This window comes from Vespa crabro, chromosome 7 (assembly GCF_910589235.1).
Source record: "Vespa crabro chromosome 7, iyVesCrab1.2, whole genome shotgun sequence".
Classification (NCBI taxonomy): Eukaryota; Metazoa; Arthropoda; class Insecta; order Hymenoptera; family Vespidae; genus Vespa; species Vespa crabro.
This window is the reverse complement of record NC_060961.1, coordinates 2,389,494-2,412,500: the sequence shown is the minus strand read 5'-3', so window position 1 is coordinate 2,412,500 and position 23,007 is coordinate 2,389,494. Positions and strand designations below refer to the sequence as shown.

Sequence of the window (23,007 nt, the reverse complement as noted above, 5' to 3'; positions counted from 1 at the left end):
ACATCAACGAAAACACGAATTAACGAAGTATCAAAATTCCACAAACTTTCAAATTAATTTTTGTCTCCTATACCGTTCGATGCTTCCTTCCTTCCTTCCTTCCTTCCTTCCTTTCTTTTATATTCCTTTTATTCATTGACAATAATTATCGCAAAGATTTATTTCAAACAATATATCTATTTATTTCATGTAAACTATATATATATATATATATTTCGTAATTATATATCCTGGCAAAGAAAATAAAGGAGATTGAAATATCATAAAAAAGAAAAAAAAGAAAAAAAGAAAAGAAAAAAGAAATGACATCCTGTGATATCAGTCTAACGTTGATAAAGGGAGAATAATAAAATCGATAATGTATCGTAATAGAGAGTTATAGAGGTTAAATTTGATTATAGCGAAGGGAGAAATATGCAAGGTATCATTAATGAGAGAAAAAATTAAAAAGGATAACTTTCGATGAATATTCTTACGCTTAAAATAAATGTTACTCCGTTAACGAAGAAACAGAGATATATAGAGGGAATGAGAAAGAGAGAGAAAGAGAGAGAAAGAGAGAAAGGCAAGATGGAAAATGAAACTCCTTTCGAGATCAATCTCCTTTTAATAATAATTTTCGTCATACACCGTGAATAAACACGAGAAGCATAGTTATCGATAAAACTAGTTCCCTTTAAAGTGGAAACTCTCGATGAAGTTCCCGTGGCATTTAGAAGTTATCTTGGTACTCGCATTAACGAGTAGTATACTCAAAGCCAAAAAGGGAAAGTTCCTCAGAAATCGATCTTCTTTGATAAGCATTATATTATTAAATATATATATATATATATTAAAAAGTTTCATAAGATTATTAGGACGAAAAGAGAATTGAAATCATAGTTAATGAGTATTTATCTTTGCTTTTTCTTAAGACACAAAATTCGTCGTCAGTTCTTCAATTTTGAAGTAGGTAATATATATACATACACGTATATAATATATAGATATGAAGATTTTGGTTATGAATTTTTGAAAAAAAAATATTTTAAAAACACGTTAAGAGAATAGCGCCGATGTTTTCAGCAAGAATTTCGTTTCCCATCGGACGCGGATCGATCCGGGTTTCGCTCGTTTATCTTTTTCTTTTTTAGACTTTTCGTCATATATAAAAATGTACAGTTCGCGAACGGCGCCTGGTGTAATACATAAATCGTATGATCCAAGTTAAAGTCAATTTAATATAACAATATTCATAGTTAATATTATTACGAATAAATTCGATCTATTTTCCATGAACGTTATTCTACGTTTTCATAGAATCGAAAGGGTAAAATGAGAAATAGATATAAATAAAAGTAATCATCGAATGATATTTAAATTTGGAAAACAATACGCTCGACGGCAATGTTGTTCGTTTGTTATAACGACGATAAAAGTAAATTTCATCGTCGGGGGACATATTGTCGTAAACGAAGTGTTCGTCTATATATATATATATATATATATATATATATATATATATATATATATAGAATGGTAACCATTCTCGTATGCGAATTGCTTCGTTTCATACTGTATTTACAAATCGATCTATGAAACTATATTTGTTTTCTATTAATTTGTAGCGATGGGTGAAACAAACTTATCGAATCGATCGAGAATATATTCCTATATCGAAAGTTATGAAATATTTTAGTTAATAATTCGAAATGAAATTCGTCATTGATCGTTGAAAATAACGAAGATAGGGAGAGAGAGAGAAAGAGAAAAAGAGAGAAAGAAAAAAAGAAAAAGAAAAAGAAAGAGAGAGAGAGAAAGTTAGAAAAAGAAAATGATCGATCGAGACAGAAGAACAACTGTGAAGGAAGGGTGATTAGAGAAGGGCGAAGGAAGGGTGACTAGAGAAGGGCGAAGGAAGGAGGACGATCGCAAATCGGGCTTGACCGCGTAAACGTATGCATGAGCTCCGTAAACTCGTTCCAGGTGCCCCTGGGCCCACGGCGCACGCTGCTTAATTCAAGAACCTATTTCGCCGGTGTGAAATGCGTGACTGCTCACGCCCAGAGCATTAAATCATGCCGCTCGTCGCGCATGCGTCAGCAATTAAAGGGGCGTAATGTCATCGACCTTGAGAACCCGACGAGCTAACGTCGTCGTACGTGTCGTTCGATCGGACAATCTTGACTATTAAACGGGACCATGTATTTTGATAAGAAAAATCATTATTTGTTCTATTGTAAATTATTATCTTTTTCTTTTTTTTTTCTTCCTTCTGTTCTTTCTTTCTTTTTATCTTTTCCTTGACTTTACGAATAGAAAATATTTTGCGAGGCCTTTCGCTAAATCTTTTAATCCTTTCGAATAAAAATCTTTTTCTTTTTCTTTTTCTTTTTTTTTTTTTTTTTTTATAACTAGAATATCATGTAAACTATTAAAATAGAGATTTTTTAAGATTCGATAAGAAGAAAAAAGTCACTGTCTTATCCGTTGGACATTATTTTTTTTCTCTCTTTTTTTTTTTTTTTGTTTCTTTTTTTGTTTCTTTTTTCTTCTCGACCTTACGAACAAATATATTCCAAGCTGTTATTGATTTTATTGCTTGTTTTATTTCTTTATATTACTCTTTATTTTTTTTTTTTTTTTTAATAATAATAACGATACATAAGAAAAGATTTTATAAAAGAAGTTATTACATAAGGAGAACCGGGAAAAGTTTATTCATTGATTAAATTAAATGATCGCTTGATTTATCATACGAATCGTAGCGGCATATCTTCATTATGTCCGCTTCTAATATCTCGATTCTCGATAATAATTCCTGCAATACTATAAATATGTACGGTATGCTGTACTATGAGAAGATATTTCAATAGGAAGTACTTGGAAGCAACAAAGGAAGATATTTACCGCGTAATTCGCTTCGATGAGCGTACAAAGACACCATCGTTCGATAGCACTAATATCTTCCCTTTGACATTTCTCTGTCTGTCTGTCTCTGTCTCTCTGTCTCTCTGTCTCTCTCTCCTTCTCTCTTTATCTATCTATCTATCTATCTTTCGTATATAGAAGTCGTACATAACGAGAGTTCTCGAACGACAACGAAGAAAGAGTATGACGATTGAAGCGGAACACATTTCGTTCATGAATCCGCGTGATCTTCCAAGTTGCACGGAACAACTTACGGTAAGATAAAGGAGAAATAGAAGTAGAAGCAGAAGTAAAAGGGGAAGGAAATGGAAGAAAATGGAAGAGGGGATGATGTAATCCCAAGAACGCGTCGATTCGTAACGACAGAGGAGGAGAAAGGTTGAATGAGCTCGCGTGAAAGATGAAGGAGAACGTGAAAGAAAATAGTTCGTGTTCTTCCTAATCCGAGTGGGCATCGTCATTTACGTAAGATTTTTTTTTTCTTCTCTTTCTCTCTCTCTCTCTCTCTCTTTCTCTTTTTCTCTCTCTTCTCTTATTCCTAGGTCTACGGAAGAAGGTCGAGAAGTTTCGTCCTGAAAACATTAAAACTCGAGCGGTACGAAGGAGAAGGAGGAGAAAAGAGGAGTACCTAGTAGAAGTTGAAACGTTGAAATATTAAGAGTCACGGGAAGTGGAAGCGAAGGACCACTTTTCCAACGATATGAGAAAACCAGAACGAATGAGATAGAGAGAGGGAGGAAAAGATAAAGAGACAGACAGACAGACAGACAGACAGGCAAAGAAAGAGAGAGAGAGAGAGAGAGAGAGAGAGAGAGAGAGAAGTTGAAGAAGAAGCCTGTGCTTTGCGTAGAGACGATGATGTTTCGAAGATTCCAAGTTTCATCACGAAGAAAGAAAGAAAGAAAGGAAGAAAGAAATAGGAAGAAGACCACGAAGGATATGAGAAGGAGGACGCGCTTCATCAAAAAATTTCACGGACAGGGAAACTTAAAATTGCCGTTGTCCTTGGCTCGTCGTCTCTTTCTCTCTCTCTCTCTCTTTTTTTTTCTTTTTCCTTTTTTTTCTTTTTTTTTTTCTTTCTTTTTTGCTCTCCTTTCAACCTCCTTTCAACGCCGCAAGCCTTTCTCCTCTAGCTCACCTTTTCTTTTTCCGTCTCCTCTTTCTCCTCTCCCTTCTTACTCTTCCGTCTCTTCCTTCTCCGCTTCTCCGTAGTTCTATTCTTTTTATTTCAGTGGACCTCTTTGTGCTAAAACGTGCACCGTGGACAAAAGGAGAACGTAATTCCTCCAGCTTGCGTTACGTTGTCCTTTGTAACTTTCCTCCAACGAACGTTTAGAAAAAGTGTTAGAAGGATGGTAGGAAGGAAGGAAGGAGGGAAGAAAAGATAGATAGATAGATAGATAGATAGATAGATAGAAAGAAAGAAAGATAAATTTCTTCGTGGTTTTTCACTTCCGCAACGTCATTTCCATTTCTCTTCTTCCCTTTCAAAATGATCCTGAGATTTTGTAAATCTTGGCGAGATTTTTTACAATGTAAACTCTTTTTCTTCGATATAACGTACTTAGGTAGAAACTTAGACACACACACACACACACACACACATATATATATATATATATATATATATATTGATACCGAACGTTCTTTATTTCGCCTGGTAAAGTTCATCCAAATCCCCTGAGCAACTTTGAACCCTAAAGAAGAAGAAAGAAAGACGAGACAAAGCTCATCTCGTTCAAGAGGAGAACGGATCGAGCGCAAATCATCCTCTTAGCCCGAATGAAAGAAACCACGTTTCTGACAGATGATTTCTTTTCTACCATCTCTCTCTCTCTCTCTCTCTCTCTTTATCTCTACTTCCGCTTTAATACATATCCCCATTCGAACACATTTTCTTATTACAACAACCCTTATCTTCTTGTCTTCATGATAAATGTATTATTATACTTTCATCTCGATTTTTCCATTCTATCTTTCTTTTTTTCTCTTTTTAATAATTAAATATAGAGCAGTTGGAAGAAAAGAAAAAGAAAAAAAAGGGGAAATAATAAATAATAACGCGACTAATTCAGATTTCGCGTTTTCAATTTACATTTTTACACAAACACACACATACACACACACATATATATATATACATACATACATGGATTTTCGTAGAGACCTAAACTCGCACCTCGATATGATCGTTTTAAGGGCGACGTCTAGTCGTTAATAAGTCTCGTGAATATTTGAGAGCGGTCGACTCGTTAAGTCGACCAGTCTCGTATTCACCGAAATGAATGTTCCGCACGCGTAAGAGCGTCGTTCGCATTCGGAAATAAATGTCTAGGAAGGGGTTCAAACGTGTACGAGGAAGTCGCGTTGATTTTATTGGGGCTGCTAAAGGCGACACGCAATGAACGCGGCGGAACGAAAGAGAAAATAGTGCTTCTATAAAAGTTTTAACTAATTTATTTCCATCTCTCTCTCTCTCTCTCTCTCTCTCTCTCTCTCTCTCTCTCTCTCTCTCTCTCTCTCTCTCTCTCTAAATATCCTTTTACTCGTCTTTTTTTAATCTTCAATTATTCATTGATCATTAATTTTTAAAATTATTTCTATAATAAAATTTCTTTTTTTATTTTTTCTATACGTTTAATAAGATTTATATATTTATTTATTTATTATACCATATTATATTATATTACATACATGAATACACACACACACACACACACACACATTATGTATATATTTAGGCAGCGATAAATTTTGTTGTTGTATTCTTTTTTATCTCATTCTATCCGTAAATCTCTTTTTATTTCACTAGCTATTTTCTTTTGATCGACCTCAAAGAATCATCTTGAATATTTCTTTTTATCTTATATTTATTCTTATTCCATTCCATCTTTTCCCCCCTTTCTTTTTTTTTTTTGTACGCTTTGTACGTTCCCTCCTAACGGAATTCACTAAATCATTCACGTCGATGAGTTTTCTTTCCGGTCCACGCCTCGACGCTTCTTCCGTTTTATGCGGAAAATAATTCATAAGGCAGTTCTTGGAAATGCCTTCTTTCAAACACTATCTTACCACTTATATGCTGAACACTTCTATTATGTCGGTAATTATTGGTTTTATATGTATAAAAGAAATTCATCCATGGAGAATACTCGACATAGATGTGATATAATATTTATATTCAAGCACGATTCATTATTGATAGATATCGTTTTTAAGGAATGAGAGAAAAAAGAACGAGAAAGAAGAAAAGAAAGAGAAAGAAGAAGAAGAAGAAGAAGAAGAGAGGGGAAAACAAAAAAAAAAAAAAGGAAAAAGGATTACCTTTGAAGACAAAAAGGATGAATATTTTGGCGAGATATGTAATATAGGTATTCTTTAGAGTTCCCATACTGGTAGAAAGGTAAAAGACGTTTAGCCTTAGGCGAAACTCAAGTTAAACTCGCGTCTTGCTGTCTCGACGATGAGAGACAAGCCCGTCACTTATTTCGTTTCTTTCTCAACGTTTCATCCTCTCTCTTTTTTGAGGTAACTCAAGTGACTTGGCTCTCGCGTTTCTACGCGTCTTCGTTTCTCGTCCGTTGTCTCTTGAGCGGCGGTTACCAGGATGACTTCCTTCTTTCTTTTTCTCAGCTTTTTAAAAGAGACAGAGAAAAGGAGATAGAGATAAAGATAGATAGATAGATAGATAGATAGATAGAGAGAGAGAGAGAGAAAGAGAGAAAGGGAATTTCGTACGTAGTAAACGAAAAGAGAAAATCGAGAGTAGGTTCTTTAGAAAAACGTGTTGTAGGTATACTGGAAAAAGCTCGTCTCGTACTCGTCTGTAGATCGTTTGTACGGTATATGACAAGCAGCTAGTTGAGAGAAAGTTGAAAAGAGAGAAGAGTACCTGTAGGGACACACGAATGTTACCTTTTCCTTCCTCGTTTGCGCCCTTTTCCACGCGTCACACGCAATGGTACGAAATAACCCTCGCGTCTCGTCTTTCTCTCTCTTTCTCTTCCTCTTTATCTATCTCTCTCTCTCTCTCTCTCTCTCTATTTCTCTTTCTCTCTTTTCTCTATCTCCACGGAGTTTTGCACCCCCTTTTAACGCGATTACGACTGTTCGTGAATACGGCTATGAGCTGTGCAACTTCGTCTCTTCGTGTCTGAGCGTTAATTCGTTTAACAGTTCCCGTCCACGATAATTTTCGTTTGAACGAAATAGAGACGAATATTTTACTTGTGTGAACAATTTTTTGTGTATCTTTTTTTCTTTTTTTTTTTTTTTTTTTAAGATGAAGGAGCTGGGAGAACGGAAGGAAAGAAACGAAAGAAAGAAAAAGAAATTTGTGAATAATTAATATTATTGACAAATGATGTACGAAGAAATGGTTTAAAAAAAAATCTTATATCTTTTAAAACACGTGCCAGAGCCAATTCGATTAGTTCTAAGCGATAATCCAATCGATATGGATTACGAATAGATAGCAGCTATTGCTGCACCCTTTTCTTATCCCTTAATTGCCATATCTTCGATCGTTTCGTAAAATAGACGCTTTCAAAGAAAAAAGAGTAGAATGAAAAAGAGAAGAAGATTAGGGAGAAGGAAGGTTTTCCTCGTTCCCTTATCCTGTTCCTTCCCCCACCGTTTCGTTCCGTTGATTAGATCCCCACGATCTTTAAAGTACCGGATATTGTATTATAAAAGAGAGCTCCGGTGAAACAAACGCTTACGTAGTACATTAAAATTCCTTCGAGGGTATGTCGTTGCTGGAAGTGATATATTAGATGAACAAACAAAGGATTCCTAGATTCTTTATGAAGGGGGCGGAGAGAGGAGTAAAGAAAAATAAATAAAGAAAATATTGCAAACTAAAATATTAAACGAATTGAAAATATATTAAATTTTAACGCATTGGATATTCTCGTGAATGTATAATTCGATAATCATATCGTAAGTTTTGTCGACTGATGAAGAATATCATTGATCTAAATTGTAACCTGATTTGCAGGACGCAGGAGGGTACTTCAATGCCCAGGGAAATCGAGTTATCGAGGTCAATGCAAGTATTATAATTATGCTGATCTAACGTTAATTCGTTGTAACCTCGTTCTATCGTTGAGACACATTTATGGGAATATACGTATATATATATAGTATACCACGAGTTAAATATTAACGGAAGATAATTTACGATAGATAAAGTTTCTTAATTTGATCATAACAATGTTGAATACTGATGAATCCCTTTTTTCAGTCGGTAGTCTCCTTTTCGATCTACTATACCCGTATTCTTTCTATCTACCCTTTTCGTCGTGAACGATGCGGTAACTGGGCCGACGGTAACGAAATATCTTCCTCTCGAGGGTGAAATAAAAGCAAGACAATTTCTTCTTGCTGGGATACAATCGAGCCAAGGAGAAGAAAAGATGATACCAACTTTAGTGTGAGTGAGTGAGTGAGTTTGTATGTGTGTTTTCACAGCAGTCGTATAGAATCATGATCTACTAGAAACAGAGAGAGAGAGAGAGAGAGAGAGAGAGAGAAAGAGAGAGAGACAGAGAGAGAAAGTATGTGTGTATTCGTGTGTGTTTATATGTGCCTGAGAGGAGGTTACGAAAGATAGGAAGAAGCAACGTTTGGAAATCGATACTTCCGCCATCGTTCGAAAACCGATGCTGGAAGGCAACTTCCTTCCTCTTTCCTTCTTCTCCTTCTTCCTCTTCTCCTTCATCTTTTTCTTCTTCCTCCTATTCCTCGAGCTAAAGATTTCTAAGAATAGTGAACTTATAATTAGATGCTTCGAAGGGTTATTACCAGCATGATCTTTTCGTAGAAATACTATAATGTTGCGTGCCACAATTCAAAAGAGTTCCTTTCATCGAGTTTCTACTTTCTTGAGTTCCTTGTTTCCAAGCAAAATGTCGAGGATGAAGGTTCCATTTCTTTGTAAAACAAAGATCGAGATACGGCTTAATATTCTCTGGTAATCCATCCTTTCGATGTTTTAAAAACAACAGGACACTATTTATATATAATTTATTCATAGTTGTTCGATGAGAAAACAAGCGTGCTAAGAACGCTCGTATCGAGAAAGATTTACGTATACCGCTAATTAATTCACGCGATAATGCCCTTACACCTTCGCTAACGTTAACGTCGACGTATATATATATATATATATATACACGTATGTCTCTTATATTTCTTAGGTGATTTAACGACAATAGAAGAAAGTAAAATAGTCATTATCGTGTTCGTTAAATTCATTACTTATGTTAATCAGACCATAAAATAAATTCATTTTTAATCGAACAGAAATGTAAAAACTTCTTTATTATTTGAACGTTTTGTTCGTACGTTTTATTATTATTTATTCATTTTATACATTACAATGTATATTTACTTAAGTTTAGTAATTTACTTAAGTAGTAATTTACTTAAATTATTGAACATTGTATTTCTTTTATTCTTTTTAACTTAGACCGAATATTGTCATAGGAATGATAATTAAATTTTCATAAACACTTTTCTCAGACCTTATCTAAATTATTTCGAATAATGCAAATTTTACTCCATCGAAATTCGAGACAAGAGGAATTGACCGGCCCCGCCAGACGGTGCTTTACCTTTTTTTTTTTTCGCGTGAAAAGCACGATCTTAATTTAGATCCTCCTCGAATCTCTGTCTATGTAAGTATGTAGATAGTACATGGTTCTAAACAGTGACGTCGACTCTTTCTAAAATCTCTCTTTCTCTTTTATTTCTCTTATATACGGCCACGTATAAATACATAGAGCTGACTCGTCTATCTTACAGAATTTTGTTTACTTATCCTTGTAAGCTTACTTAAACATAGTTAATTCCAATTTTACGTCTGAAGAAATTTCAGGTTGATGGTACTTTCGTGAAACTATTGGGATCGATACAATTTTAATATAATTTTTCTTCTTCATTTAATGACAATTGAAAAAGAGAGAAAGAAAAAAAAAGAAAGAGAGAGAGAGAGAGAGAGAGACAGAGAATTTATAAAGAAACGGAAATGACGTTAAGAAGAGTGAACTTTCAATCGTCGACGCCAATGCACTAAATTCCCGACGCGATGTCTGGCCAAAAATAAGCGCAGCACTCGCTCGCTAATACTTGAGCGAGGTTGTGCCAAGGTTGTTGATCCTTTCAAAGAAAGGAGCTGATGTCTTCTTGGCGCGAACTGAGCGTAACTTTTGAAAGGGGTCAAGAATAAGAATACTAAGAGGGTAAAGGGTTTTATCTTTCTTTTTTATTTTTCCTTTTATACGCGTCTACATTTTTAAGGATTTAAATTTATTAAAAAAGAAAAAAAAAATAAAACGAAAAAATAAAAAAGAAGGAAAAATAGAATATTTATTTAATTTTTAAAGAGAAAATATTATATTTTCGTGTACGCGTAAATACATTTATGAATAACGAATAAAAAAGTATATAAATAAATATATATATATATATATATATATAAAAGATAAAAATAAGATTGCCATTAAGGGAGGATTTCATGTGAGAGCCATTCTTTCGTTTAAAAACTACTATATAACGTAATAATATGAGTTAACGAGCAATTTTTATTAAACAATAATAAGTGTCTATGATAAAAAGCGATAAAACGTTATATAAAAGGTAATTCATTACAAGGTAATAAAAGGAACATCACCGAATTCATTATAAGCTATATGTAATACGGATTTAAGCTGATGACGAGTAACGTTGAGCTTTTAAGCTTACACCATACTCGATTAAATCGCACGCGACCGATAATTAAATTCCCTTAGTTTTCTCTCTCTCTCTCTCTCTCTCTCCCTCCCTCCCTCCCTCTCTCTCGCACTCTTTTTTATATATTTTCTTTTTCCTCCAGATCCATCACGAACGCGCTTACGTTCTCATAAGGTTTCTACTATCACCGTGGATGAGTCGACCCTTTTCGCGTTTTATCTTTGTCCATGAACGATGTATCTTTAATCGAGATTAGATTGGCCCGAATTGCTTCGTCGAGGTTCCCCACATATTCACTGAGGCGCTATCGACAAGCTCGGGGACAAAGTCCTGTAATCCATTTAGTCGCTATTGAAGGGGTGGAGGAGGAGAAAGAGAGGGAGAAAGAGGAAGAAAGAATGAATAAAACGTGCATTTGCTTTCTAAACCATATGTGAATATGCGGAAACGATATTCCTTTCTCTCTCTCTCTCTCTCTCTCTCTCTCTCTCTTTCATACGAATTTTTATTCAAACGATTTTTCCTTTTCTCTTTTTACATAAAATTTTTATTTGCAATGATTTCAAATCGAACGAACCAATGTACTAGAGCATATATCTATAGTAGCATTATTTAATTCGTAGAAAATTGAACGAAACGGTATTAATCGATCGAATTTTAAGGCTAAATCAAACGGAGAGAGGAGATAACTCGTTGAACAAACAGAAACATTGAACGTAGAGAGGGAGAGAGAGAGAGAGATAGAGACAGGGAGAGAGAGAGAGAGAGAAAGAGAGAGAGAGAGAGAAAAGGGAAGAGAAGGGAATAAGTCGTTGCGTTGAGATTTATATTATCGCAGGAAAATGTCTAAATCCGTTGAGCCTACATTGCCGCCCCATGTCGATAACAGATTTATAGTGGCGCGATGCTCTCGAAAATACGAACGCGCTTCGCTTGCTGTTGTACGAGGAAAATGGGGAAGTTGTATGACGTGGCTAGAGGAGAAAGAGGGTTGGGATCTTCGGTAAACATCCGATAGATCTACTTGCTAACGGTATAACGGTGCACGATCCTTGAATATGCAACGATATCATTAGCTATCGCGTTATACGTTATTCCGTCGATACTAGCAAGTGGATTGGCACCAGTGATTATTAATATCCCTTCTCCTCCTCTTTCTCTCTATATTTTCTCTCTTCCTCATTCCTTCTCTCTCTCTCTCCCTCTCTCTCTCTCTCTCTCTCTCTCACTTTTCTATCATCCTCTCTTCTCTCACCGCTTTTACTCGTCTACCAAAATTTTCCTTTCCCAATTTGCATATCGACAGGGCATGAGTAGATACAAGCACAAAGCAAAGATAGTTGGGTTGGTAAACATTGAATAGAGAGAGAGAGAGGGAGAGAGAGATAGAGAGAGAGAGAGAGAGAGAGAGAAAGAAAGAAAGAATGGATGAGTAAATTGGCAGACGAGGACGACTAATCGACAGCGCAAAGTATTTTCCGTCGATGTTCAATCGAGTCCACTTTTCTCTTCCCAAATCGGGTTTCCCTCTAAATGAGATCCGATATAAGCTGCCGGCAAGACGGCAGCAAACATCGAGAAACGGGATTGGCTCTTTACGACGGAGAGCTACTTTTAAGGAGATAAATAAATGAACGAGTTGACCTCGGTCTGACTCGAGTATAGCCACGGGCTATTTCCCCACCGATGACTTTCGTTCATTTATTTTTTTCCCTCTTTTTCTCCTTTCCCTTTTACTCTCTCTTTCTCTCTTTTTTTTCTTCTCTTTCTGCCCATGGTAATCCGTAATATTTCAGTTTAAAAGATTGGACGTATTCATTTATTTCATACAATATCGGTCGAATTGCGTTTTATATATATAATATAAAAGGAGAAAAAGTAACATTGACCGCATCTGGATATATATATATATATATATATATATATATATATATATATATATATATATATGTATATATACATATCAAAGTATAGAAATAATATTCGTCCGAAAGCTTCGGTGTGGTCATAACTAATGAGCTGAATTTTTTCGCACGATCTATTCCCCTAAGGTCATGATGATTCATGCAGGAGATTTTTTTCTCTCTACTTCTTTTGCCTCTTTTTCTCTTCTCATTTCGTTAATAATTATTCGCACGTATATTTACCGATACAATTATGCCAAGAGGGAGCATCGAACGGTCCTTTCTAATAAAAAAAAAAAAAAAAAAAAAAAAAAAAAAAAAAAAAAAAATGTATTACATAACTTTCCTGTATTTTTCGAGAGTTTCGTTATAATTATATTAAAAATTCTACTATGATCCGTTGGTTTCAGAGAGAGAGAGAGAAATAAAAAGTAGGAAAGGAGATTACCTGTAAACCGGGTAGCATCATCCTCGCCTTTACTTTATTTTTTATCTTTGTTTCTTTTTTTTAATTTGTACACCACTGTGATATTATATTCTAGAAAAGGCATCGTTACCCGTAAAACCATGTTCCCCGTGGCAGAAAATCTTTTAAGGAAACTCGAGGCGGGAGGGTTAAAATTAACGGAGGGAAAGTACTATTATAAATTAATGCTCGTCGGCTATCCCAAACTTACTAACGATGGATTTAGATACTTGGTATAACCTCTAATAACTTTTTTTTTGTTTTTTTTTTTTTTTTTCTCTAAGATTCAGTAACTCTGTGTTAGTCGTATGGAGTACTGAAAAACGATAAGAATTGTTCGTTTTCATTCCTATTTAAGTATCTTTACGGTACTTCATATCATGTAATTTATTTTCCGTCGAGATGAAAAGTTCCAGTTTTGTATAAAAGGGATGCATTCAATTTTCTAGCATGGATAAAATTTACACGCGGTAATACTCTCGTGTGATCGAACAGGTGAGCTTTAATCTTCGTGAAATTAGAACTTCGTTATTTTTCGTATAGCTGAAATTTCGAAAGCATCGTTGAAAATAGATTTCCGATGACACATTAAATCGAATGAACAAAGCAAATCGATTAGAAGTAACGATATTATTGAAGAAGAAAAATAACGTAGAATTACCTATACTTAATTATTTGAATTCTATATTTTCTCTTTTTTTCTTTTTTTTGTTCACATTTTCATTGTATTTATTGTGCGACTCAATATTATTTTGCGTGAACGATGGCGCTCGTTTTCGAATTCTCTCTCTCTCTGCAATGCAGTTCACGGTGGTCGATACTTTTAGAATTGATTTGCGCAGAGAAAAAGAGATAGATAGAAATAGATGTCCTTTTTGAAAGAACGTGTCTTTGAATTTGGAGAGAAAATGTGACGGTAGCTTCGCATCAATAAATCAAATAACTTTTCTTTCTATATATGATAAAGTAGAAGAAAGTTAGGTATGTTCAAATTGGTTATGCATCTATCCAGGGAGCGACGTCTCTCGGTGTAATATTTTTTTTTTGTTTTGTTTGAAGCGACGATAGAAAAAGAAGGAGAAAGAAAAAGGAAGAAAAGAAGAAAATTTTTGGTCGAAAGTTGCATCTCTAGAGGTCTTTGGAGATTTCTCTTAGCTTTCGACGATAACGAAAAGAAACATCTGTTTCGAGACACTTTTTTAGGACAATAAAAAGAATATAAGTACAAAAGCGAGTTCTTAATTAGACGAAATAATGAATTTCAACGTGGGAATTGGAGGAACGTCGGTTTATTAAATATACATATATAACTACTTAAATATACTCAAGTTCATACATATATATATATATATATATATATATATATATATATATATATATATATATATATATATAAAGTGACAACGATCGTTGTAAAGAGAAGGGTGTTCGTTTGGACACGCTTATTAATAAATAATTCCCATCACTTTTCCATAACGAACTCAATTATACAATTTATTTATACATGTACAATTAATTTCGTAATTAATTTTGAAATCAATATGATAATACATTAATAACTTATTAACGAACGTACGAACGAACAAACATGAGTAAACGTTTTTAGCATTCAGTTCGCGTTTGTAATCGAAATATTGTCAACATTTCAATATTTAATTACGTTATTTTACATAATATACCTATACATTGATATGAACATGTTATACAACTTTAATGGACGATAATATATCTAACTACTGAATTTCCTTAATCAGAAACAGATAGAAAGAGGTATGTACCATTGTAGTCTATTCGAAATCTTTGGAAGAAAGACTGACAACCACCAGCATCAATAACGTCCTGATCTACTGTAAAGTATCCTGTCGATGGTGGAACGCGAAGAGACAGGAGAAGATATAGGAAGTGTCGTTGGCAAGGAGAATGTTCTCCGAGCCGGCGACGATTTATATCACGAATCGAGAGAGCGAGAGAGGAGAGAGAGAGAGAGAGAGAGAGAGAGAGAAAGGAAGAGGAATAGAAAGGCACAGATGGTATCGCTCGTTACAAGCAAATATACTATTTCGTGCCGGATGACAGGCGTTAGATATTGTACCCTGAATAATATAGTCGAGCTCAACTGTTCCTTCGGAGGAGGCAACAGAACAGAGAGACAAAGAAAGAGAGAGAGAGCGAGAGCGTGAGAGAAGCTCTGAATATTTTCGTAGACATAGGAATAATGGAATTTAAAGATCGACCGAGTACGGCTAAGGCGAAGAAATAAATTCAAGCGTCGGCCGTTAAGCTGCGAAGCAAAAGCTTTATTCGGTAAGAGTTGTCGTATATTTTGTATTAATGAGAATTTTAAATTACGAGCTGGTGCATGGATGAAAAAAGGAAAAATAAAATATAATAAAAAGAAATTAAAAAAAAAATATATATATATATACATACAGGATGGAATGGAAGGATTCGCAACTGCAACATCCATTAGACCTAATAACTCGAGAGGTTTTAAAGACTTAACGCCGGATAATTCGAAACAGTATAAAATGGTGTTGGAAAGAAAGAATGATTTTTTGGATCAAACGAATTTTTACTGAATTATTTGCAGAAAAAGAAAAATCAAAGAAATTCTGTCCACGTCGGGAACACGACCGATATACATTTATTTTTAATCATATCTCATTGACGTCTTATAGAAAATATTGCTGACGGGAAGAAAGAGAAAAAGAAAAAAAAAGAAGAAGAAGAAGAAGATACATATACGAAACATATTCTCACACGATCGGAATGAAGTATTCGACATGTCAGATCGACCAAGCCGGTCGATGTGACTGATCAAGGTATGGAAAGTTCACTTTGCCTTGCGGCAGACGATATCGACGTATTTCGTGCGATACGTCTGCGTTTTCGCGTCATTCGAATGTCGACATTTTCGAATAAGTACGAGAGATAGATAGAGAGATAGAGATATATAGAAAGATATATAGCTAGATAGATAGAGATAGAGAGAGAGAGAGAGAGAGAGAGAGAGAGAGAGAGAGAGAAAGAGAGAATGAAGAAGACATGGAGGAGAGAGACGAAGTATAGAGGTAGTGGAGTTAGACCTGCCACATAGACGTATTTGTTTCTTCATTTATGAGACGAGCATATAATCATCCGGTTATACAAACGCTAGCATGTGGCGAACGATTCAAAGAGACTCGCCAATGCGTATTCGCAAGCGGTAGCATCAGCAGAAGGAGTAAGTAGCAGGAAAGGTAATAGTAGTTGCAGGAGCTGGTTGGCCGAGGATACAGGAGCAAACGTTCGCGTCCATGATCTCAGCGTTCCTAGCATCGTACTGGCTGAGTAAATGGAGTGGCATTAGCGCTAGCACCGCCACGTGGTGTATCTTACTCTGTGATAGAGAGACGAAGTGTGCTAGAGTAGCGAATAAGAGAGAGAGAGAGAGAAAGAGAGAGACAGAGAAATAGGGAGGAAGGAAGGGAGGGAAGTTGAATTCGTCGAGTGAGCATAGGAACGACTAGAGCGCTATAATACTCCCTAGAGAGGGTAAGTGGGATGGCGCGGAGGCAGCGTGGCTCGTCGGCTGGCTACGGAAAAGGGTGGGAGAGAGTTGAGGAGGGGTTACCGCTCGATACCACTGCGGCACGGCCAAAGTTGAAGCTATACCGTTACGACTACGCCACGACTACGCTACGACTCTCTTCCTCTTGTCTACTCTCTTTCTCTTTATCTCTCTTTTTTTCTTTCTTTCTTTTTCTATTTCTCTTTCTTTCTTCTTTTTTTCCCTCGTTTTCTCTCTCTCTCTCTCTCTCTCTCACTCTCTCTCTCTCTTTCTTACTTGTCACATACGCGTGGCGCGTTATACCAAACGGCCTATAGCCTTTGCTCGATATCCCAAAATCTAGTCTCATCCCCATAACATCCATGTCACCTCATGATCTCCTACCAACTTCTTCTTCCTTCTATCTATCTTTCTTTATCTCTCCCTCCCTCCCTTCCTTTCTCTCTCTCTCTCTCTCTCTCTCTCTCTCTCTTTTTCTCTTATGTTTCTATGGATAACTAAGGAAAACCACCTATCTTACATTCAGTTACTTCTACGCCAGGACTCTTCTACTGATCTCCCTTCCCACAGGATCCCTCGAGGGGATTCAACCGACTGCGCTCTTTAAACAACGAGACACCTTTCCCTTGACTACATCTCAATTCTCGCCCGTAAGATTCTTGATCTTCTTTCGCTTTCCGCCCTGATTTCCTTCCTTCCTTCCTTCCTTCCTTCCTTCCTTCCTTCCTTCATTCATTCATTCATTTTTTCCTTCCTTCATTCATTCATTCATTTTTTCCTTCCTTCTTTCATTCCTTCTTCTTTCTTTCTTTCCTTCTTTCTTTCTTTCTTTCATCTTTTTTCCTTTCTCTCTTTCTCTGTATCTATCTAGTCAGACCGATCTCCAATTCAAAATCTCTGTCTCACTCTTGTCCATCGTTTGTATTAGATCGATTTTCCAAGTTCACCAAGATTTCCAAGAGAACTGTGAAATCTTTATCGGCCAGCAATCTCTCCGTTTCTTCCTCTGTCTTTCTTTCATGAGATAATACACTATTTTCGAATTCCATCCTTACTTCTCCAAGCAATACCGATCGATTCTTTCTAAGAAAGTTTCTTTTTTAAATTGCTCGCTTGAATCCTTTAAATTACGATTGGTACCTTCTTTTTGGGTTAGATATTCGATTTGAGTCGAAAGGAGGTCGAAAAGATTCTATATCCGGTTGAGACCTTTCAAGAACTCTCTCCTTTACCATTTCATCCTTAAACACGCTTTCGTACATTAGAATATATGTATATATATATATATATATATATATATATATATATATATATATATATATGTATATATATACACAAATGTAAAGAATATTATTAAAAAGTAAATGAAATCTTTATCGCCGTCTTTTATCAATCGATAATTAAAATTTTAAATAACGTTAATTATATCGATATCTATTGCCTTGTCATTAAAATTTCTTAAAGAAAGTAATTAGACATAAGTGAATATTTATGTATTCGTATCAAGCACGATTAGTGCAATCAATGAAGGTATATCATTAACAAAGGAGAATCTTTAAAAAAGTGACATTTCTTGTATGTTTTCAAGCGTATAGATTGTATCCAAGGGATTTCGAGGCGTCGCTTGTTTCGATTCGTAAATGAAGCATACACAGGAGGGTTCCGCATCGCGCTATGGACCGCATTCCAGTGGTAAACAGCCTGCAGCTTTTACCTCGTCTGTTTATCTCCGTTTTACCGTCGGGAATTTATCGTCTGGGTATCTCTTTTTAATGGCGATTCACTTGGGAAGAAAGATAAACCGATGGATATCGAATAGCCATCGAAGTCTTTCCTACTTTTCATCTTCACCGGTTGGGGTATACAAATATATATATATATATATATATATATATATATATATATATATATATATAATATATGTATGTGCGTGCCTGCGTTTGTATGTGTGTTTGTGATAAAACAGAACGAAACTAAAAGCGACATTTCTCTAGGACTTTTTGATCATATCTTCTTTTTTCTTCTTTTCTCATAGAAATCTCTTTCTGCTCTAATATCCGCGTTTTAATCTCGCCACGATTATGAAGTCTCTCGTTTGATTAAATAAGAGGAAAAGCCTGGCTTTCGAAGTGAGTAAAATGCTCGGTAAATCTTGACGGTTTTTCATAATGGACCCGTCAAAAGCAGCAAACGCGCAAATTTCCGTTGTCCGTTTCGGATAAAAAGAAAGAGAGAATGAAATATATATATATATATATATATATATATATATATATATATATATATTTATATGTATGCATATATATAAATATATATATATATATATATATATATATACATACATATATATACATATATATACAAAGAGAAAAAGAGATATATTGTTGGTTGGAAAAACATCGAATAAGAGTAAACTATCCAATTTCTTTTTCCGTCTAAAAAGAGAAAAAGATAGAAACTGTGTTAGTGGATTGTACACGTATACGTGACCATTAGAAGATGCCATTAGAACGAGGTAGATCCTCCCAAAGGAAGGTTGGAAGTGCGATCGAAGGCAATCATCCTCTTTCGCGTTGACCGAGAGGATAGTGAAGACAAGAGTCGACTTTGTTCGACTCGTCCTTTTGCCTTCTATCCGAAGGATGTCAAGTTATTCTATCTTCTTTATATATCTTTCGTTTTTTATTCCATGTACATTTCGAGTGGGTAACAGTTCGTAAACCTTTAAAAGATTTTTCAAGTAGAATAAGAGAATAAAAAGTTAACTCAACAGTACGAACTGCGTAATAATTTTTTCATCGGACCTTTGGTCGTCTTAAAGAAGCATAAAATAAAGAGAGAAAGACAGAAAGAGAGAGAGAGAGAGGGAGAGAGATAGAGAGAGAATTTCGAAGGAGTGCAAAGACGCAAGTAGAATCGGGAGGAGGAAGAAGCTCGTGAAAAGAGGTGCCTTTACACGGATAGGCGGTTTTACGGGAAACGCTTCGAATAAATATTTTCCTGTAATAGCCCGCGGGCTCGAACGCTTCGACACGACGAAAAGAGTTTCTACTCTAGTACGCGACTGCCTTGGCTCTGGTTTCTCCATTTTCTCTTTCTTCTCTTCTTCTTTCTCCTTCTCCTTTCACCTATTTTCTCTTTTTCCTCCACCATTACCTTCTTCATCTTCACGATTCTCGCCTCAGACTCGTAGACTTGGTTCTTTATTCTTTCTTTCTTTCTTTCATTTTTTTTTTTTTTTTTTTTTTTTTTTTTTTTTTTCTTCTTCTTCTTCTTTTTCTTCTTTTTCGAAAGCTTCTCCTCCTTCTCCATTTTACCTTTCCATTTTATCCTTTTCGCTTTCTCCTACACCTCCCCCATCCCGAACCACCCCATATCCCCCTTCAACGCCGAGGTTAACGCGTTTGGCTTTCGTGAGAGAATTAATGTGGACTCTTTGATCTTCCAACGTTCATTCGTTTCTCCGCGTTCGTTCGTTGCTTCGTTGGTCTTAAGACGAAGCTCCGGTAAAAAGGAAATTTTCCACAGGGCTCCGCCTTTCTTTCTTAGTAAAGAGGATCGGAGATCTCTCTTTCGAGCTGCTCTCTCTCTCTCTCTCTCTCTCTCTCTCTCCCTCTCTTTTTCTCTTTCTTTCTCTGTTTCTCTCTGTCTGTCTATCTGTCTGTCTATCTGTCTCTCTCTCTCTCTCTCTCTCTCTCTCTCTCTCTCTCTCTCTCTCTTTCTTTTTTCTTCTACGCGGTTTATCCTTGTTTGTGCGATGAGAGAGTTAAATCGTCCGACTTATTATTCTTTCTTTTTTCCTTCTTCCTTCTTTTTTTGTTTCCACCCCTATTCCAAGCATTATTAAACGCGTGCCAGGTTCCAATTCTCGTCTATATACCCCTCCCTTCCCATGCCCCACCCCGTTCTCATAGAAAAGTTGATGATAAAAAAGATAAAAGTAGTAGGGAAAAAATGACACCAATCAGATAATGTTTATAATTCTTTTACTAATCGTCCATTTTCATTTATATCGTGCTCGTTTATTTGTAAGATTGAATTTAAATTAATGTAATTATTCTGTTAAATTTGAGAAAGAACGGAAGTGACTGTATATTAATTTTGAGATTTTAATTAACGATGTAAACGACGACGTATACTATCGCGAAGATGGAAATAAAATGATTAAGAAATATCTCTCATTTTTCGCGAATAAAAATTTTATCGGGAATATTCTCGAAGGATAATTCCTTTCCTTGCATATTGGAAATTTCTAATCTTCCTTCGGGTACTCCCTTCGGGCTCGCTTATGATAATTAAAACGTAAATTTCATTCGTCCAAGTAGAAAGTGGTGAAAGGAGAAAAAGCAGAAGTAGTAGAAAAAGAGGAGGAATAAAAAAAAAAAAAGAAAAAAGAAGAAGAAGAAAAAGAAAAAAGGGACGATTAAGTTTTTCACCAGATGCCCGTTGTTTCGCCTTTCTTACCTTACAATTCTTCTTTTTCTTCTCATCTCTTTAGTATCTCCCTTTTCGAACATAAATTTCCAAGAGTCGTAACGAGACTGACTCGTTTCCTTCATTATCCGTAAACTCGTAAACGACTTACGCGATTTTGTTTAGGATCGAACAATTCTTTCAGAGTGAGCAAAGGAAGAAAGGGCTAATAAAAAAGAAAGAGAGACGGAGTGAGAAAGAGAAAGAGAGAAATGGTACAAAAGGGACGATCAATATTTTTTTCTCATTCGTATTTTCACCGAAAACAAACGTTCCATTTTATTCGTCGAATAATTTTATTCCAATTGTCGATAAAAGCGACCAGAGAAGTAAATATTTTTTAAGTTCGATTATGGTACGGGCTTACATACACACACACGCACACACACATAGATAAATAGATAAATAGATAGATAGATAAAGAGAGAGAGAGAGAGAGAGATTAAAATAGAGAAAAAAATATAATAATGAAGTCGAAAACGAGATCGATACAACGCAAAAGTGCGAAAATATATATGTGCACATTAAATGGAACATTACATATATTCTCAATCGTTTCTTTATATTATTCCAACAAATGAGTTAATTAGAACATTCTGTCTGATATGTCAGTCGATCATACGTAAATACTCATGTACCTACTATAGACGTTTATTGTATACATATTATATTTAACAATTCCCATATAATGTATCTATTATTATTATTATTATTATTATTATTATTATTATTATTATTATTATTATTATTATTATTATTATTATTATTATTATTATTATTATTATTATTATTATTATTATCATTATTATTATTATTATTATTATTATTATTATTATTATTATTATTATTATTATTATTAAACGTCTATACAATGAATACGTCAGTAATGCTTCAGAAATATATATTCCGTTAAAATACACGCATATCATTCGGCATATGTAATAGGAATATGTTTGACCCACGGGAAATCGTGATTTAACAAGGCCATGGTTTCTCTCTGTTTTTCCATGAATGGACCGCGGAAGATTCAACGTTATTTGTTATTTAACATTAATACGATTTTAACAAATCATACAAATGTAAAGTTTCGATCAGATATAAAGAGAAAGGTCAGATAATAGCCGAAGGCAAAGATCAGCATCATGGTTTAATCAGTATCACGATTCTCGCCTCGAGAAAGAAATTTTCTTGTTTGATTGCCATGTGGTGTAAGTTCGTTAGATTCTAACTGAGATAAAGAAGAAAGAAGAAAATCGAAAAATCAAAGAAAAGAAGAGTGAGAGGGGCGGGGGGGGACGGCCGGGGAGGAGATAGGGTGGAAGGGCGGCGAGAGAACGAGGCCATAAGTTTTCCGATGAAAACTCTGCACGAGAGCTCAGAAAGAAAGACTAAAAAAACGAGAAAGGTTTTAGACGAAGGAAGAAAGAAGAAAGAGATAGAGATGAAGAAAGAAAAGAAGGAAGAAGAAGAGAAGGAGGTGAAGGAGGGATGAGAGGGCCAAGCGAGGGCAAAGTTTCGTCGATGGAACCGCTAGTTCTCTTTCTTCTTTCTCTTTATTTTGTCTTCTCGTTCCCCGTCTCTCGTTCTTCCATATACCGGTACAGCCTCCTCTCTTTTATCGTCGTGGAATCGAATATTGTTTTGCAGAGCCGTCGGGGTGGAATTTAAATTGCTGCCGCAGTCTATCTACCCGGCTTCTACGTTCCGTAGTTTCGAGCTCTCGTTACGTTTCTCCCAGACGAATGAGAGAGAGAGAGAGAGAGAGAAAAGGGGAGAAAGAGAAAAAGAGAGAAAGAGAGATACTATCTGCCTTTGGATGTGAACGAATTAAGTATCTACTATCGAACTGTTCTATCGTTTTCGCTCGAGCGATGGAACTTCCCGAAATTGTTTGCCAACTCGTACCTTTCCCTGAGTCAGATCCAAAATAACTATGAAATTGCGGAATGTATGTATATTACGTTTTTCTC

General features: G+C 35.5%; 1 protein-coding gene across 3 annotated transcripts in view; it reads left to right on the top strand.

Moving 5' to 3' along the window:
• The window catches only part of LOC124425719 (irregular chiasm C-roughest protein-like), a 135,993-nt gene that overhangs the window by 21,520 nt on the left and 91,466 nt on the right, over positions 1-23,007 (top strand). For 2 of the 3 annotated variants that reach the window (XM_046966459.1, XM_046966457.1), the window contains exon 2: positions 7,910-7,954. The exons of the other annotated variant lie outside the window; for it this stretch is intronic. In XM_046966459.1, the coding sequence (XP_046822415.1) occupies positions 7,910-7,954 (45 nt within the window). The remainder of the gene's footprint in view (positions 1-7,909; positions 7,955-23,007) is intronic. 3 annotated transcript variants of the gene reach the window in all.